The sequence below is a fragment of the Anomaloglossus baeobatrachus genome, chromosome 7 (assembly GCF_048569485.1).
Source record: "Anomaloglossus baeobatrachus isolate aAnoBae1 chromosome 7, aAnoBae1.hap1, whole genome shotgun sequence".
Classification (NCBI taxonomy): Eukaryota; Metazoa; Chordata; class Amphibia; order Anura; family Aromobatidae; genus Anomaloglossus; species Anomaloglossus baeobatrachus.
The window spans coordinates 253,876,140-253,896,501 of NC_134359.1; the positions used below are offsets into that span (position 1 = coordinate 253,876,140).

A 20,362-nucleotide genomic window follows, 5' to 3' on the forward strand; every position below is an offset into this window, starting at 1 on the left:
GGTGTGGTGTGTTGGCGACTGTGGTGGTGGTTTTGTGTCTGTGTGGCAGCTTGGCCTGGAGTCATGGGCATTCAGCCTTGCAGCATGGGTGCTGTGGGGCACCAGGTTGCTCACCCTACTGGTGTGTGGCGCCCTGGACAAGCCAGTGGCCACAGAGAACACCACAACACCCCACACTCCCAGCAGGCACATCGAAGTCAGACACAAAACCCTTGTTGCCTTCCTCCAGGGGCTGATGATCACACCAGGGGGGTGGGCCAGGCGGTTGGTCCCACCCACCGATGAGTTCACCATCCTGGAGGCGGGAAAACCAGCAGATCAGTGTTGGAGAGGAGTCAGGACAGTTGAGAAGTGAGAGTGGAAGGAGAAAAGTGACAGCAAAAGAGCCTGAAGTTGGTCCGGGTGTGTGGCCCGGACAGATCAGCAAGGTTGGCAGACGGTGGTGACCGTCTGCAGGAGTGGCCGATTGGAGTCTACCGTAAGGACCGTGGACAGGTGGTGGCCCGGTGGTACCGAACCGGTACGCAAAAAGAAGCCAGCACCAGTGGCAGGGGCTTTTCGGACTCCGGCAAGGCTAGGAGTCGCCGTGAATTTGCCGAAACCGTTAGTGAAGGGGACCTCCTGGGTTTCCAAACAGTCAAGACCCGACAGAAGGCAACAGTCCAACCTAGTGAGGGAGACACCGCCACCGCCAAGGCAACAGTTTCTCAGGGCCAGCGCCTGCGGGCAAAAGGGGCTCCTCCGGCCCATATCCAAGCCGGGGAGCGGGTTACCGGTGGGAACCCATTGGAACCGTACAAACATCTTAGGTGCAGGGAAGAGACAGTCACCGCTAACCTGCTGGGAGCAACAACACCGCAGCCGTCCGAGGGACCCGTCCATCCAGCCGCTTGTTTTACCGTGAACTGTGTCCTCATCATTGGGCTGAGTGAGTACCACCGTGCCGTGCGGCACAGCGCTGCCCTCGCAAACCTGCACCTCATCAGGCCCCGCAACCCGCCTGTCATCCATCCCTACCCCATCACCGGGCCCCGGGACAACCAACCCCCTACCCACGGAGGGGAGAATTAACAACAAAGCTGCTCCCTGTCACCGCTCCCGGGATCCCCGTCCAGAGCAGCGGTGGTGTCCACAAAATCACCACAACCGTGGGTGGCGTCACGGACAATATCCCTAAAACCAAACCACCCCTTTTCACTCATGGGCGAGGAGCGCCGCTCGAGTCCCCGGGATCCGGCCCATCGCTCGAGCCACCGAGCAGCAGCAGCGGCAGCCGGACCCGAGCAGTGGGAGAGCGCAGCGTCCCCTCCTCCGCCCGCGACAACTTGGCGTCACGAACAGGATCCTACCGTTCTACCGACTGGTGGAAGTGCACCTTGTGTGACCGCCGGAGGTGTCCGGCCGGAAAATTTGAAAAGCCGCCATCTTGGGCGTGAAGAGTTCCCGCTCGAGCGTCTCCTCGAGTAGTGGAGGCGCGAAGGCCAAAACCCCGCCCCGATAGAGGAGGGGCCAGAAAGAGACTAAGGGGGACGGAAACAAGATGTCTGCGCCCAATGAAGCCGCCGGAGGAGCGGCGGACGCAGCCGCGGAAGCACCCGTAAATAGGAATAGGTCTGCCCAGGTACCGGCCGCGTTGGCGGGGGGTGCCGCGACCCCAGCTCTCGCTCAGGTGATGCCGTTCTCTTTGTCCTATGTGCCCGGAGCTGCCTGGCTACCGCAGTATGATGGAAAACCTGATGCCTTGCAGGTTTTCCGGAAAAAACTTAGCCCGCTGCTAGAACTGTACCCCCTGACTGATAAGCAACGTGCAGCGCTAGTGCTGGGGCAGCTAACCGGCGCGGCTGAGCAAGAGGCGGAGACCTGGGCTGAGGGGGACCGGTGCTCTGTAGCCACCATCTTTGAAAAGCTGCAGACTGCATTTGAGACCCGTACCGAGGCAGAGTTGCGGATGCAGTTCTATCAATGCCGACAACGGCCCGCAGATAGCATCCGGGACTATGCTCTGCGCCTGCAAACCGCACTCCGCACCCTGAAGCGGGTGGACACCATCAGCAGTGTGGACAGTAACAAGATGTTAAGTGAGCAGTTTGTGCAGGGGATGAGGTCCTCCGAGGACCGTAAGCAGCTTCGGCTGTGGGCCCTGGAACACCCTGACGTGGACTTTGCCGTATTAAAGGAACGGGCCATCAAAGCTCTGCAACCCCCCGCATTGGACGCTCCTGAGCCAACCCTGTAGCCAGTTGAGACTGCTCCTGTTGTGGTGGCTCCTACCCCACCGGCACCTCTAGTGCCTGCAGCCCCAAGCGGGGCGATGGAAGAGCTCACTGCTCGAGTTCGCCGCATGGATGGGGACCTTGCTAAGATTCTTGCCGCACTCCAGCCTTCAACCAGATCCCAGGCACCGGTGGAGATGCAGCTCGCCGACAGCCCTGAGGACATCCCCTGGATGCAGCGAAAAAGGACCAATGGCTCACGGAACGGGCCCCCAATCTGTTACAGGTGCAGCAAACCCGGCCACTACGCCCGACGGTGTCCGTTAAACGAGCAACCCCTGGGGCCACGGGCCAATCCTCAGGAGTAGAACCCCATGGCCCCCCAGACTGGCGGGACCGGTACATCGGGGCCCGGCCTATCATCCCCGTGGCTATGGACGGCATACCGGTGATGGCTCTCCTGGATACTGGATCACAGGTAACCACTATACCATACACACTGTATCAACGGTATTGGGGAAAAGACAAGCTGGCTCCCCCAGATGCCAGTATAACACTGATTGCTGCTGATGGACTCCCATTGACCCAAGTGGGGTACAAGCAAGTGGCCATGACTGTGGGACGAGCTGAACTGCAACACCAGGGTATGATTGTGATAATGAATGAACCCAGTGATCATAACCCGAAAATAGTGCTGGGAACTAATGTGATGGAGCACTGTATGAGTGATGTGCTGACCCTACTGCAGCAGCTGGCTGCCACGGCGGCGGGAAGCCGACAGAGAGCTGTGCAGCGTGAGATCCGAGCCTTGATGTACCGCCAGCATGTGAACTCGACGGGAGGAGAGATTGGTGGGGTGAGAGTGATGGATGTTGCCCCGTTGATTGTGCCCCCTAGGAGCGAGATGATGATTTGGTGTAGGGCAGCAGTAGGGCCTCAGGGGCGTGACTACCCTGCCATGATAGAGCCCATGCCCTCCGAGCACTGGCCCACAGTAATGGCCGCCCGAGGGGTGGTAGATGTAAAGAAGGGGAGAGTGCCTGTGAGGGTGCTGAACTGTGGGGAGGAAGAAGTCAGGCTTCCCCGGTATGCTACACTTGCCAAGTTGCTCACTTTGGATCCTCACACCATCCGCGAGGCAGTTCCCCCAACCTCACCACCAACTGCCAGCACTCACCCGCCCCAAGGGGAGTTAGATGAGTGGCACCGACAGTTACATGTAGGCACTGACGATACCCCTACACATCACAAAGAAGGGGTATACCGGGTGGTACGGGAGTATGAGCAAGTTTTTAGCAAACATCCCCTAGACTTTGGGCAGATTAAAGGGGTCCAACACCATATCCCCACCGGTGAACACCCCCCTATCAAAGAGAGGTACAGGCCTATTATCCCTGCACACTACCAATGTGCCAAGGACATGTTGAGGAACATGAGAGGCAGGGGTCATCAGGGACAGCTGTAGTCCCTGGGCCGCCCCGTTGGTACTGGTTAAGAAGAAGGATGGCACCATGCGGATGTGTGTGGATTACCGGAAGATTAACCAGATAACACATAAAGACGCTTACCCACTGCCCCGTATTGAAGAGTCCTTGGCCGCACTGAGAACCGCGAACTACTTCTCTACCCTTGACCTCACCAGCGGGCACTGGCAAGTAGCCGTGGCACCCGAGGATCGGGAGAAAACTGCCTTCACCACCCCAATGGGGCTCTGTGAATTCAATAGTATGCCGTTCGGGCTGTGCATCGCCCCTGGGACCCTCCAACGGCTGATGGAATGCTGTCTGGGGTATCTAAATTTCGAGACCGTCTTGTTATACCTGGATGATGTGATTGTGTACTCCCAGACATATGAAGCCCACCTGGAGCACCTGGCCGAGGTGTTCGCGTCCCTTGCCAAATACGGGATGAAGTTGAAGCCCTCCAAATGTCATCTGCTGAAACCCAGGGTGCAGTACCTGGGGCATGTGGTGGGTGCAGAAGGTGTCGCCCCTGACCCCGAGAAGATCACTGCCATTCAAGACTGGCCGAGGCCAACCACAGTGAGGGAAGTAAGGCAGTTTCTGGGTCTGGTGGGGTACTACCGTCGCTTCATCAAGGGGTACACGAAGATGGCTGCCCCCATGCAAGACCTCCTCGTGGGACACACCAAATGTGGTAAACCCCTCGGAGTCCCACTGGTGTGGGAAGAGAGGCATGAGGAATCCTTCCGCCAGCTGAAAGCGGCCTTGACCGTAGAGGAGATCCTAGCGTATCCTGATTACAGCCACCCGTTCATCCTCTACACCAATGCCAGCAATGTGGGCTTGGGAGCAGTCCTATCCCAAGTCCAAGATGGGAAGGAAAAAGTGATTGCTTATGCTAGTCGAAAGCTCCGACCGACTGAAAGGAATCCTGAGAACTACAGCTCTTTCAAGCTCGAGCTCCTGGCGCTGGTGTGGGCTATCACCGAGCGGTTCTGCCATTACCTGGCCGCAGCGAAGTTCACCGCTTTCACGGATAACAATCCGCTGACCCACCTGGACACGGCCAAGTTGGGCGCGTTGGAGCAACGGTGGGTGGCCAGGCTAGCCAACTACGATTTCACCATCAAATACAGGGCCGGGCGTGCCAACGTTAATGCTGATGCACTCTCTCGGATGCCCCACTTATCGGAAGAAGGGTGCAAGGATGACGACCTCGAAGAGATCGAGTTGCCTGCATTCCACCAGCCACCAACTGAGAAAGTGCATGTCCACCAGCAACGGGTGAACCTGGATCCGCTGCCCAGTCAGGAGTGGCAGGAAGCTCAAAACCAGGCGCCCGCTGTCCGCCTAGTCAAGATCCTGGTGGAGCAGGGCGCTACTGGAATAGACCCTGCCGCCTCAGCCGAAGCCCAACGCCTGTGGCGAGAACGGACCCGGTTATATCTACACCAAGGGAAGTTGTACCGTGAGATGATTAACCCGAAGACTCATGAGAAAATCCGCCAGTTGGTAATTCCCCAAGCTAATGTGCCCACTGTTCTACAAGCGTACCATGATGGTGCCGGACACTTCGGATGGAAGAAGCTGGAAATGCTGTTGAGAGAGCGGTTCTATTGGAGTGGGATGCGGGAGTCTGTAGAGGCCTGGTGCCGAGAATGCGGCCCTTGCACGCTGAGAAGGAAGGACGAGGCCAGCCAGAAGGCGCCCCTACACCTGATCGTTACACATCAACCGCTGGAGCTGGTCGCCCTGGACCATGTAAAGCTCACCCCCAGCCGAAGTGGGTACACCTACGCTCTAACCATAGTAGACCACTATTCAAGGTTCATGGTAGTTGTCCCAGTCAAAGACCTAACTGGCCGTACCGCCGCTAGAGCGTTCCAGGATTATTTCTGTCGACCACATGGATACCCTGAGAAGGTGCTTACTGACCAAGGCCCGGCCTTTGAAGCGGAGGTATTCCATGAGTTCTGTCAGCTGTACGGCTGCAAGAAGATCCGGACCACGCCTTACCATGCCCAGACCAACGGCATGTGTGAGAAGATGAATCACTTGGTCCTGGGCCTCCTCAAGACGTTGCCGCTAGAAGAGCGGAACCTGTGGCCGGAGAAGCTACCTGACTTGGTCGATATGTACAATAATATTCCTTCCAGCTCAACGAAGTGCACCCTGGCATACCTGATGAGGGCTCGCCCCGGCCGGCTACCTGTGGATCTGGACATGGGATTGGAAGCCCCAGAGGCACTCCCTTCGACAGCTGAATGGGAAACTCGACGGAGGGTGCAATACCGACAGATTCAGGAATATGTTGAGAAGAACTTGAGTCGGAGTCGGGAACAGCAGGAGCAGCGCTTCAGCCAGAGGGCGACTGCTGCCCCTTTCCAGCCTGGAGATGTAGTGCTGAAGCGGAAGAGGAGGACCCACAAGCTGGATGATCAATGGGAACAAACCCCATACGTCATACAGCCCACAAGCTGGGAAGATGGGAAGGCCTACCAGATCAGTCGTGACCAAGGGGGCACTTTGGCCACGGTTTCCCGGGACCATCTAAAGAAGTGCCCACCAGCATTGAGAGCAGCGGCTGAAGTTCCGGTTCCTCCACCAGCGGAGAAGGCAAAAGAGGTAATCCACACAGTGATGGGTGACTTCCCAGCGGACTGGCCTACACAGAACGGCGCGGTGATTCTTCCAGTGATACTGTTCCCACAACCCGTGGATGACGAAGTGATGGAGGCGGTCAACCGTGAGCCAGTGCCAGTGCCCAGGGATGAACTTGTGCCCAACTCCCCTATGCCTCCGCCTGCCCCACACGATAGCAGGGAAGAGGAACTGATTGTTCCCTCTGCCCCACTGCCTATCCCCACTGACACTGGACCCCGGAGGTCCACTCGTCCCAACCTAGGTAGACCCCCACTTAGGTACAGGGAAACTACTCTTTAAAGGGGGAGAGATTATGTGTGTGTTGAAAGCACTGTTTAAAAGTTTGAAAGTTTTTGCAAATGATAAGTGAATGAAACCGTGAAAGAATTACCTGATTGTCAACTTGATTTGGAACCGGTCGTAGCCGGCAACTGGTCCCCGTTGGGACCCCCTTCACCACTTTGCATAGGAACTACTATGAACATGCCTGAGAACTTGCAAGGCAACCACAAACTTGTGGCCTGTAAATAATGTTTTGTTACAGCTTCCACCGTTCCCGCCTCCGGAGAGGCAGATTGGAGGAAGGGCCCGCAGTGGAGCAGGCTGGGGCCCAGCCACCACCGGAACCGGTGGCAATCCTCTGGGGGTTTCAGGGGTTCCCCATGGACGTGGGTCCCCTGGAAAGGACAGAACCCGCTCGGGCAACTTGTGCAGGACTGGGGTCAAGGGGTGCTGCCTGTTTGCTTAGGGGCAGCATCAGGGCCAGGTTGCTTGGGTGGGTGAGAGTGGAAGCCGTAACCGTTTACGCAACGTTTTAAGAGTACCTCCCGCTGTGGGAAGATGTTATTATGATTGTATGTCTGTTACAGTTTTACATTTTTCTATTTTCCAGTTGGTGAAAATAAAACCGGTGTTGGACGGGCAGCCCGAGGATGGTCTGCATTTAACTAAGGGGGAATGTGGCGCCCTGGACAAGCCAGGGGCCACAGAGAACACCACCACAACACCCCACACTCCCAGCAGGCACATCGAAGTCAGACACAAAACCCTTGTTGCCTTCCTCCAGGGGCTGATGATCACACCAGGGGGGTGGGCCCACCCCACCCACCGAGGAGTTCACAGTCCTGGAGGCGGGAAAACCAGCAGATCAGTGTTGGAGAGGAGTCAGGACAGTTGAGAAGTGAGAGTGGAAGGAGAAAAGTGACAGCAAAAGAGCCTGAAGTTGGTCCGGGTGTGTGGCCCGGACAGATCAGCAAGGTTGGCAGACGGTGGTGACCGTCTGCAGGAGTGGCCGATTGGAGTCTACCGTAAGGACCGTGGACGGGTGGTGGCCCGGCGGTACCGAACCGGTACGCAAAAAGAAGCCAGCACCAGTGGCAGGGGCTTTTCGGACCCCGGCAAGGCTAGGAGTCGCCGTGAATTTGCCGAATCCGTTAGTGAAGGGGACCTCCTGGGTTTCCAAACAGTCAAGACCCGACAGAAGGCAACAGTCCAACCTAGTGAGGGAGACACCGCCACCGCCAAGGCAACAGTTTCTCAGGGCCAGCGCCTGCGAGCAAAAGGGGCTCCTCCGGCCCATATCCAAGCCGGGGAGCGGGTTACCGGTGGGAACCCATTGGAACCGTACAAACATCTTAGGTGCAGGGAAGAGACAGTAACCGCTAACCTGCCGGGAGCAACAACACCGCAGCCGTCTGAGGGACCCGTCCATCCAGCCGCTTGTTTTACCGTGAACTGTGTCCTCAACATTGGGCTGAGTGAGTACCACCGTGCCGTGCGGCACAGCGCTGCCCTCGCGACCCTGCACCTCATCAGGCCCCGCAACCCGCCTGTCATCCATCCCTACCCCATCACTGGGCCCCGGGACAACCAACCCCCTACCCACGGAGGGGAGAATTAACAACAAAGCTGCTCCCTGTCACAGCTCCCGGGATCCCCGTCCAGAGCAGCGGTGGTGTCCACAAAATCACCACAACCGTGGGTGGCGTCACGGACAATATCCCTAAAACCAAACCACCCCTTTTCACTCACGGGCGAGGAGCGCCACTCGAGTCCCCGGGATCCGGCCCATCGCTCGAGCCACCGAGCAGCAGCAGCGGCAGCCGGACCCGAGCAGTGGGAGAGCGCAGCGTCCCCTCCTCCGCCCGCGACAGGTGCACTGTCACTGCGGTGGTGGTTGGTGAGCGACCCCGCAATCTTAAAACTATTCAAAGTTAGTGACTCACAACGGACAGCGCTGGGGGGGGCGGGGGCACAGACACCGCTGAAAGAGCACAGGCAGCACTGGGAGGGCATAGACCGCACTGGGAAGGCACAGAACACACTGGTGGGGGCACAGACAGCACTGGTGGGGGCACAGACAGCACTGGGGGGGGGCACAGACAGCACTGGGGGGGGGCACAGACAGCACTGGGGGGGGGCACAGACAGCACTGGGGGGGGCACAGACAGCACTGGGGGGGGCACAGACAGCACTGGGGGGGGGCACAGACAGCACTGGGGGGGCACAGACAGCACTGGGGGGGGCACAGACAGCACTGGGGGGGGCACAGACAGCACTGGGGGGGGCACAGACAGCACTGGGGGGGGCACAGACAGCACTGGGGGGGGGCACAGACAGCACTGGGGGGGCACAGACAGCACTGGGGGGGGCACAGACAGCACTGGGGGGGGCACAGACAGCACTGGGGGGGGCACAGACAGCACTGGGGGGGGCACAGACAGCACTGGGGGGGGGGCACAGACAGCACTGGGGGGGGGCACAGACAGCACTGGGGGGGGGCACAGACAGCACTGGGGGGGGCACAGACAGCACTGGGGGGGGCACAGACAGCACTGGGGGGGGGCACAGACAGCACTGGGGGGCACAGACAGCACTGGGGGGGGCACAGACAGCACTGGGGGGGGCACAGACAGCACTGGGGGGGGCACAGACAGCACTGAGGGGGGCACAGACAGCACTGGGGGGGGCACAGACAGCACTGGGGGGGGGCACAGACAGCACTGGGGGGGGCACAGACAGCACTGGGGGGGGGCACAGACAGCACTGGGGGGGGGCACAGACAGCACTGGGGGGGTCACAGACAGCACTGGGGGGGTCACAGACAGCACTGGGGGGGGCACAGACAGCACTTGGGGGGGCACAGACAGCACTTGGGGGGGCACAGACAGCACTTGGGGGGGCACAGACAGCACTTGGGGGGGCACAGACAGCACTTGGGGGGGCACAGACAGCACTTGGGGGGGCACAGACAGCACTTGGGGGGGCACAGACAGCACTTGGGGGGGCACAGACAGCACTTGGGAGGGCACAGACAGCACTGGGAGGGCACAGACAGCACTGGGGGGGCACAGACCGCACTGGGGGGGCACAGACCGCACTGGGGGGGCACAGACCGCACTGGGGGGGCACAGACCGCACTGGGGGGGCACAGACCGCACTGGGGGGGCACAGACCGCACTGGGAGGGCACAGACCGCACTGGGAGGGCACAGACCGCACTGGGGGGGCACAGACCGCACTGGGGGGGCACAGACCGCACTGGGGGGGCACAGACCGCACTGGGGGGGCACAGACCGCACTGGGGGGGCACAGACCGCACTGGGGGGGCACAGACCGCACTGGGGGGGCACAGACCGCACTGGGGGGGCACAGACCGCACTGGGGGGGCACAGACAGCACTGGGGGGGCACAGACAGCACTGGGGGGGCACAGACAGCACTGGGGGGGCACAGACAGCACTGGGGGGGCACAGACAGCACTGGGGGGGCACAGACAGCACTGGGGGGCACAGACAGCACTGGGGGGGCACAGACAGCACTGGGGGGGGCACAGACAGCACTGGGGGGGCACAGACAGCACTGGGGGGGCACAGACAGCACTGGGGGGGCACAGACAGCACTGGGGGGGCACAGACAGCACTGGGGGGGCACAGACAGCACTGGGGGGGCACAGACCGCACTGGGGGGGGCACAGACCGCACTGGGGGGGGCACAGACCGCACTGGGGGGGGCACAGACCGCACTGGGGGGGCACAGACCGCACTGGGGGGGCACAGACCGCACTGGAGGGGGCACAGACCGCACTGGGGGGGGCACAGACCGCACTGGGGGGGGCACAGACCGCACTGGGGGGGGCACAGACCGCACTGGGGGGGGCACAGACCGCACTGGGGGGGGCACAGACCGCACTGGGGGGGGCACAGACCGCACTGGGGGGGGCACAGACCGCACTGGGGGGGGCACAGACCGCACTGGGGGGGGCACAGACCGCACGGGGGGGGGCACAGACCGCACTGGGGGGGGGGCACAGACCGCACTGGGGGGGGCACAGACCGCACTGGGGGGGGCACAGACCGCACTGGGGGGGGCACAGACCGCACTGGGGGGGGGGCACAGACAGCACTGGGGGGGGCACAGACAGCACTGGGGGGGGGGCACAGACAGCACTGGGGGGGGCACAGACAGCACTGGGGGGGGCACAGACAGCACTGGGGGGGGCACAGACAGCACTGGGGAAAGCACAGACAGCACTGGGGAAAGCACAGACAGCACTGGGGAAAGCACAGACAGCACTGGAGAAAGCACAGACAGCACTGGAGAAAGCACAGACAGCACTGGAGAAAGCACAGACAGCACTGGGGGGGCACACAAAGGTTCATCCTGATGAGGCAGCGACTTCATACAATCTGATGAGAATGGTAAACTAAGAACTTCATCTTCAGTTGTATACATTTTTGCCTGGCGGCATTCGATCACGGGATGATTTTTGGATGTGCGGTCCATGTCTTTCTACAACTCTAGTATAGAACCAGTATATGACAGCTCTGTGTACTCTGTCATGGCCGTTCTCAGGTACTAAAGCTCATTTCCCATTCACTTCAATAGGATCAGAGCTGCAGTACCTGGTAATGGCCATATGGTGTATAGAGCTGGGCTCCCCGCGGACTAGTCCTGCACAGTATACAGCATACGCAGTGTTATGCACAAACCTTTGCAGTCTGTTGGATGCTTTCTATCGCCATTGACAAAAAGTTTAAAAGTTGGAAACTCCTTGATTTCAAATTCTTTTCCAAGACTCTTTTCCGCGGTAATGTCCACTTGACCAAATCTTACATCTGCTGCTTCTTCTTTGAGCTGTGCTGCGGCTATAGAGAACTCTTCCTTCACTGTCTGTGAAGGTGCAGACAGAGCAACGTCTAGAATACAGCAGTAAAATGGTTAACTTCTTATTTTGCTATCAAAAAGATTACTAAAATGTAATACTTTCATTAACAATTCTCCCCATCTGCACTGTACAATTATGTCTAAGCGTTTGCTCATATATGCACGAGATGATAATTGATTGCGCACAGCAAATTGTAGAAGCAGTGACTGACAAAATGTTGGGGGTTCTGGGAAATGTCTGAAAAACAGGATTCAGGTGGGGCCCCAGTAGAGGACTGACGGAGCTATTTACTATAATGAGGCAGTCGGAATCACTTTTGGTCTCCATTTCAGTGGTGTCCCTCGTTTTAGGCAGACACAACTGTGGCTCCCCTGAGGCTTCAGGCGCCACAGGGTATTGTACCCCCATTAGGGTGTAGTACTTATCCTGGGTCCAGGGAAGGTCGGTACCGGTTTCCATCACACAAAGATACAGTAACACTGGGTTGCCCTCCCTAATGGGGACCGGGCCAGGGTCGGATCACAGTAGGGGGTCACTACAGTGGTGGGTTTACAGGATGTCACCGCACTAGGGGCTCCCCAGATCCACTGGACTGGGGACTCAGGGTCAGCGAGAAGCAACCACTAGGGGGAGTTAGGAGCACACAGTGGGAAGAGCAGGTTGACCTAGTGAGAGTAGTGAACCGGCGGGTGGCAGCGGCTGGGGGCAACAGCTCAGAACACACAACACAACTACAACAGGGAGAACAGCTTCAGACACAGAGCAGCGTGGACGTGCCGTGCGCAGCTCTGTGGGACAAGGCGTCCAACAAAAAGCAGGACAGCTGCTTCCACAGGACTGGCGCTGTCAGGATACAGAATCCTAGGGCAGGCATACTTCACGTTGTCTACCAACTCTGCAAGGGTCGCAGGGAACGGCTAGAACGGCTAGACCCATCCCACGAGTCTGCAGCAAATAGCGCATAGGTTCCGGGGTTGAGGACCAGCCCCATAATGGAACCGCGCTATCAGCATACAGAACGGGACACTTTACTGACGCCGGGACCCTCAAGTGCTTCATGCCATGGGGGTCCAATACTTAGCGCATCAAAGGAGGAAAGGGCTCACAGGCTGACACACACCGGACTTGACCTTTCAATGATCCGGTATTGGCTACAGCCCATCGTGGCAGAGAATAGTACCCTGGGCAGCGTCTGAAAGACTTGTGAGTAAAAAGACCTATAACCACAGCCCCTGTCTCTGCCTCTCAGTCACCCAGCGCTGTGGCGCCAATGGGTACTACCACTACCCCCACCATCCTCCCGGGCTAATCCCGCTTCACCTGTGGGGAGCGACACCATCCCGGCTGCACCCATCTGCCCCGGTGAGAGACCCTGCAGCAGTGGCCCCCATCCCTGGCCGCGTACTACAGGTGGCGTCACGATCCTAATAGACTTTCCTAACACCTCCATCCTCCAATTCTCCTTCCTGTACGCCTTAGGACAACGGAACTGGGCCAGGCCACCCCGTGACGACGCAGGGGATCTGCAATCCCTGGCCAAGCGACGAGTAGGTTAAAACACTTGCCCCGTGGGGCGCTACACAACCACTTTTGCGTTTCCCTCCCAAAAAGGGGCAATGCTGGCACAGAAACCAGACGAGTTACAAAGTGATGCCGTCTGCCTCATTGTAGTGAAAGACTCCGTCTTGTGCTATTATAAATATGTGGACAAAATGTGCTATGATCCCGGCCTTAGATGTCAACTTCTGCCCATGAACAAGCACCAATCCACTGTATACAAGTCAATCAGTTCTCGTTTATAGCGTCAATCACATGGGCCAAGAAGTTGATATTGCCCTGATGCCCACTATCAAGCCAGAGACTATTGAACTTCCCATTCATTTCAGGGTTCTCTGACCACCTCTACTCTGGCAGCCTCAGAGACTGATTGGTAGGTACAGCATCAACTATAAATTGATGATCTATCTCATTGATATGCAATAAATGTACAAGATGGGAATACACCCTTTAGGTTGTGGAGAGTGGGAAGAATGAATGTTAGTAGCAGATAAGTCTAGTGAGTTGCTGCTGGGCAGGACAAGGAAGCATGGACCGAAAAGAACATTAGTGGCAACAGAAGTGATCACCGAAGAAAGTGGGTGTAACCTGTATGAAAGTAGTCCTTGACAGCAGTGGCTTCAGTAAAGGGGACCTTGTAAGAGAAAGGATCTCTCTAGCCGGGAACATGGAAGAGGGTACTAACCTTCATGAGGAATCACTCTCTGTGGTAGTGGGCAGGAGACCCAGAGAAACACATTGACCTGTGGGTACTGGTGTCGCAGGAAGACGACTAATCTAAGTTGCATGTGTGTGGGGGCTATAGCGTTACACATTAACCTGTGTGGTACCACATGGAGAGGAAGGAGGTGACCTTATTTGTTCTATCCGTTTACTGTACCTAAGTAGAATGCCGTTGCTAGTGTAGCACCCAGGGGGGGGTCGGGGGAAAATACTTGTCACCAGGCCGGTGAGGATCAGGGAATGTCACGGGTGGCCCTGCCTGGTTTCGTGACCCCGAGGTGTACACGGACGGAGAGGGATGGTGATGGAGGCTGGTGGAGGTTGATTTTGGATGCCACCTGCGGTATGCGGCCAGGGAATTAGCCGCCGCTGCTGTTGCTGCCCTCCGGGGCAGATGGTAGTAGCAGCAGAGGTGTTTCTGCTCCCCACAGGTGGAGCGGGCCCTGGGGAGGATGATGAGGGGAGTAGTGATGGCAGGCGCCGAGGCGCAGGGCGGCGGCACCGGGAATGACAGGGGGACACCGTCTCTGCGGGTTCCAGGTGTTTTACTCACAGTTCTTTGTAACCCGGTTGCCACTTCAGAAGTACTGGCCACCGCTGTGCTGGGCCCCAGCCGATTTCGAGCAATTCGAGGTCACCGCCGGTGTTCCCACTGTGAGTCCTTTCTGCTCGGGGTCCCTCCTATCCCGATGTAGGTGAAATATGGAACGGGTCGCGGGTGTTTCCGGCCCTCGCTGCAGACCCTGGAATCCAGTGTAGCTGTAGAGAACCCGGGCTGAGCTGGATGCTCAAAGCCACGGGCCCTATGGTGTTCCCAGAAGTGTGAAGTAGAAGAGAGTAGACCAAGGTCCCCAAGTGCATCTCACCCATGCTGTGCCCAGGGCTAACTGACTGTGTGTGAAGATGCTCCTTCCCTTTTCTCCAAGTGGTGCCCGCCCCCAGTTGGCTGGTTCAGTGACCGGTAAAGTCCCATGCGTCGTGATGGCCAACCCCCTCTGCATACCCTAGGCCTTCCCCCCCAGTGGAAAGGCACCTGTTTGTGGTGTGTGAATGTGAGAATCACCATCGATTAACCTCTCCTTACCCGTGATGAGTACTACATCTTAAAAGAGATGCAGTACCCTAAGGCGACTGAAGCCTCAGTGGCGCCACACTACAAACTGTTAAGACTGTGCCTATGGAATGGATTTATGGAATTTTTTAGAATAATTTCCAAAACCTTCTATTAAACTGTTAAAAATAGTTACATTATTAATAAATAAGACATTTATGTAAAAGAACAATTCTAATAGATGGGATAGCAGTCAATGAGCTGAGACACGGTCAAGGACAGACAAGGAGAGGACATCAAAGCGTTCTAAAATTATTATTAATGGGGCTCCTATCACAAAGCAAATAATACAATAAAGACCTGGATAACCATTTGTATGAGAGGTATTGTAAGCTGCACGTGGAAGTTTAGGATTAGTTCAGGACATTGAGAATGATATATATATATATATATATATATATATATATATATATATATATATATATATATATATATATATATATATATATATATATATAGTTTTGTCCACCCACTGCAGGCAATTATTTTTCTTTTCTTAAGTGCATGTATTTGAGGCTAAAGATATTTTTTGCAATTGGGTTTCATGAAATATGTTCGTAATCTTTGGCTTTTGCAGGTTCTTTGCTTGCTGGACATTACGCTCTGATGTGCTCTATGATTGATAAAAGACAAAATAAAAGAAATAATAGTGATTATAATTAAAAGGTTTGTCCACCCATGGGGGCAATAATTTATTTTTCTTAAGTGCATGTATTGAAGGATAAGGATATTTTTTTGCAATTGGGTTTCATAAAAATGTTGCACTGTTTGGTTTTTACAGGCTCTTTGTTTCCCGCACATTACGCTTTGATGTGCTCTATGGTCCATAAAAACAAAAATGTAAAAAAAATGCTACAAACTCTCCTGAATGAGCCGACAGATTCTCAGTTAACTCATTCTGCAGCCAGCAATAGATAATACAACACATAGGCTGCAGTAGGAGGCAAATGGTGAATTTTTTTTAATGAAACCCAAAATCATTTTTTTTTTACCCCAAAACGCAGGCAATAAATGTATGTTTATATATATATATATATATATATTATATATATTTTATCATATATATATATATATATATATATATATATATATATATATATATATATATATATATATATATATATATATATATATGTATATATATATGTGTATGTAGTAAAAAATTTTCATATTTAATGGGATAGTCCAGCCATCAAGATCCTTCTTCCCCAAAAATGTTATACGGTTGGCCATTCAATTGAATACGTCACATTGCAGGGCCCCAGATCGAAGCTTCTGGCTATCACTTAGTAATGTACAGACTAAATAGAAATTATACAACTATTGGGCTATGCTTATAGTTATCAATCTCAACTTTCAGCTGTGTAAGGGAATTGCATTATAAGCATTTGTCCTACTATGAAAGTTACCTTTATTCCCCCATACACAGCGCCACTCCTGTACATAGGCCGTGTCAGGTATTGCAGTTCAATAGAACACAGCTGCAATGTCAAAAAACAGCTCACAGACGAGGGGCGCCGTAACTATTTTTTAGTGGAATATATCCCCTTTAACAGGGCTGTGAGAAATTATGTTCTTCAGCAAGATACAGTCACTCTTTACAGCAGTCTGTATTGCGTTTACTTCTTAGGAAGACCACAAGAAATTCGACTCTCTTGAATCTTTGAATTTTGTAGTCAATACAATTCCTTAATATATTTAATTGGTTCTACCTGGAGATTAAAACACAGAATAGTCCCACAATACTTACAGAATTTCACCAATAAATACTTATTTTCCTTCACGGCGCGGGCAAAGTTGGAACTCGTGAGGACAAGGACATGATGATCCTCCTTGATTTTGGGGGCTTTGTGTTTCTTTGGTTTAGGTCCAATTCCTGATTTTTCTTCTTCAGCGTTACCAAGAGCAAGAATGAAGAACACGGATGTTATAAGGAGCAGGATATTCATGGTGTCCAGGTTAGGGGGAAGAAGATGAAGAAAAATCCATATGTTCCTCCAGCCGCCTGTTATTTCTCTGTTACCAGCAGAGCAAGTGGTAGTTTCACACGTCACATTAACTGATTAAAATATGGTCAAGGAAAGCTGCCAAAGTTACTCGAGATACCGACGTGCAGTCCCTGGGAGTATTTGTAGTTGACAGACATTAGGAATCTTGTGCCTCAGTATAGGAATAGATTATTCTCCATATGCTTTTAGGAAACTTGTACAACTCTGAACCTTTCCTCAATTTCGGATTGCCAAATCAATCAAGGTATGCATTGATGTATAGTTGGGTAATATTTCTACAAAACCTAGTAGATTTGCAATATGAGGCCACCTTTCCTAAATGTTGCTATGAAACAGAACCATATAAGTTCTGGGTCCCAGAAGAACAGTAGAGGCCTCAACAAAATGTGTCCAGGGTCCTCAATCAACCTTTACCATTAATGGCCTTCACTTAGTTTACGGAGCTTGAGGCTTGGGTCACAAGAGCGTATGAATATGTCACCCAGGGCCTTACGAATATATATAATTATAGAATGGTTGAGTTGGAAGGGACCTCAAAGGCCATCGGGTCCAACCCCCAGCTATATGTTTATCTAGCTTCCGCTTGAAGAGTTACTTTACAAGAACAGAAACAGTCTAAGCTTGGTGGTTACACTGTTGAAAGCACAATGCTTGGTGATTATATCACTAGGTGGCATTGTTTGTTGGGTATGGTACTAGGAGGCACAAATGTTGGTGGCAACACTACTAGGTGGTAGAAATCTTGGTGGCAACACTACTAGATTGCATAAATCTTGTTGGCAACACTATTAGGTGGCACAAATCTTGGTATCAATTCTGCTAGGAGGCACAAATCTTGGTTGCAACACTACTAGAAGACACAAATTTTAGTGGCAACACTGCTAGGAGGCAGAAATTTTGGTGGCAACACAAGTAGGAGGCACAAATCTTGGTCGTTACACTGGTAAAAGGCACAAATGTTGGAGGCAACATTGCTAGGAGGCACAAAACTAGGTGGCAACACTACGAGGAGGAAGAAATGTTGGTAGCACACTACTAGGAGCACACATCTTGGTGGCAACAGTAGCAAGAGGCACAAATCTTGGCAGCAGCACTGCTAGGAGGCACAAATCTTGGTGGCAACACTACTAGGAGACAAAAACCTTGATACATACACTAGGAAGAACAAAGCTCGATACCGACACTACTAGACAGCATAGAGCTTGGTGGTCGCAAAGTAAAGTGTCTCTGTCACTCATCCGAGAAAATTGATCAGATTATGCTAAACACACTCTGATCAGAGTTTGATTAGAGTGTGACCTGAATTTCCCTAATATGAAGAGGGGGGGGGGGTCCCCAACCTACTCTAAGTTGTCAAGTCAATATGTGTCATGAGTGCAGTCCAATTTTGTTTTCACCGACCCATAGAGTTGAATGTGTGACTCATCAGATTCTTGGAGGACAATCATGCATGATGCATTTTTTGCTCCTCAGACTCTATATGAGGGGAAAAAAAAAATCAGACATGTGAATGGCTCCATAAAATAACGTGGGGAAGTGTTATACGTCAACATGATGGCAAGCACTCATCAATAACAAATGCATCTGACTGCAATCAGGTAGTGGGCACCTATCACTGGTAGCGCACCTTGGACTGTCTTGATAGATTTTTGAGATGCGCTCTATCTTTGGTCTTTAAGTCCTAGCAATAACCTCTCCTTGCTGTTTTAGGCCTTCAAATTTATGTCACAACAATGACATGTCACTGCAGACAACTTAGGCCACACAAAACAGCCATGAAAGAGCTTGCTCCAATCAAGTCACAACATCACTCAGCGTCCAGGCCACAGCTCCTCAACTGCTGTCTCAAGCAAGATGATCAAGATCAAAATCTCATCTATACAGAGACCGTAGCCAAGTTAGGTTGGACCCATTGGTCAGAAGACTTGGAGAAAGCCCAGATAGTGACTAGAGGGCCATGAAGGGGGGAACTTGGTTTGCACAAGGTTAAGTAGTTGATACATGTCAAATAACATCCACACGGGTTCCAGTACGTAAGATTTCCCAGAAGATTGCCCAGAGAATGACACTACCTCCTCCAACTGGTCTTTTCCAGAACGCATCCTGGTTCCATCCTTTCCCCCCCCTCTCAGTACTGTGGGTTCCAGCAGTTAAAACCACATTGATAAAACCCCATTCCCATTGTTGTTTGTTCATGTTTCCTTGCTGGCCTGTACGTGCAGTGTACCAGCACAAAACCACTGCAGCTAATCACTTGTCACAGTGTTTACTTATCTAATGTTCGGGTTCACCAGGAGGTGGATTCAATAGCTGAACGTCTCACAGACCGAGGGCGATGGCATATCATCAATGACATGGACAATGGGCCATGATGGATGGCAAGAAAAGCAAAAAAGGACACACTAGAAGTCACAGAGTCAGCGATATAGAGCAGATGATGGTTTACGCGGTAAGCCTGAACTAGGCTTTAGACGCAGGTTGTAGAACCAACAGGAGTTTTGTACAAAATTATTGCAGTATAATGTTGACTGTATTTAGATTGCAGTTCGTAATGCATACAGCAGATGATTGGTTATTCAGCAGGTCTGAAGAGAAGTAGGATAAACAAATTGGATAGAGACAAGAGCTCATAAAGATGATTACAGCGTAATATGAATAGTTTCTAGATAGCAGTTGGCAGCGATTACAATGGGTTTATCAGCACAGAGGAAAAGGAGATACAGATACACAAGACTTTGCAGACGATTGCAACTGAAAAAAACTGGATGGGGCAAACACCAAACAGCATCTAGACACAACACTGAATGAATACATAGATGCAAAGTGTGTCTAAAGGCCCAGTCACACTAAACAACTTACCAGCGATCCAAACAACGATACAACCTGATAGGGATTGCTGGGAAGTTGCTAGGAGGTCGCTGGTGAGATGTCACACTAAGCGACGCTCCAGCGATCCCACCAGCAACAGCGACGCTCAAGCGATCCCACCAGCAACCTGACCTGGCAGTGATCGCTGGAGCGTCTCTACACTTGGAAGTATGCCAACCCGATATTTACCTTGGTTACCAGCGCACACCGCGTCGCGCTGGCTCCCTGCACACCTAGCCACAGTACACATCGGGTTAATTACCCGATGTGTACTCTGCTACGTGTGCAGGTAGCAGGGAGCCGGCTTCTGCGGACGCTGGTAACCACGGTAAACATCGGGTAACCAAGAAGCCCTTACCTTGGTTACCCGATATTTACCTTCGTTACCAGCGTCCGCCTCTCACACTGCCAGTGCCGGCTCCCTGTTCCCTGCACTCCTAGCCACAGTACACATTGGGTTAATTACCCGATGTCTACTCCGGCTACGTGTGCAGAGAGCAGGGAGCCGGCACTGACAGCTGAGAGTGGCGGACGCTGGTAACGAAGGTAAATATCGAGTAACCAAGGAAAGGGCTTCTTGGTTACCCGATATTTACATTGGTTACCAGCG

The 20,362-nt window shown here is 53.6% G+C and overlaps 1 protein-coding gene across 1 annotated transcript in view; it reads right to left on the bottom strand.

Annotated features, from left to right (window-relative positions):
• PDILT (protein disulfide isomerase like, testis expressed) overlaps positions 1-16,897 on the bottom strand; it is a 33,995-nt gene extending 17,098 nt beyond the window's left edge. The window contains exons 1-2 of the mRNA XM_075319179.1: positions 16,626-16,897; positions 11,309-11,515 (exon numbers count right to left, since the gene is read on the bottom strand). Coding sequence (XP_075175294.1) covers positions 11,309-11,515; positions 16,626-16,824 — 406 coding nt within the window. The 5' untranslated portion in view covers positions 16,825-16,897. The remainder of the gene's footprint in view (positions 1-11,308; positions 11,516-16,625) is intronic.
• Between the last annotated feature and the right edge of the window lie 3,465 nt (positions 16,898-20,362).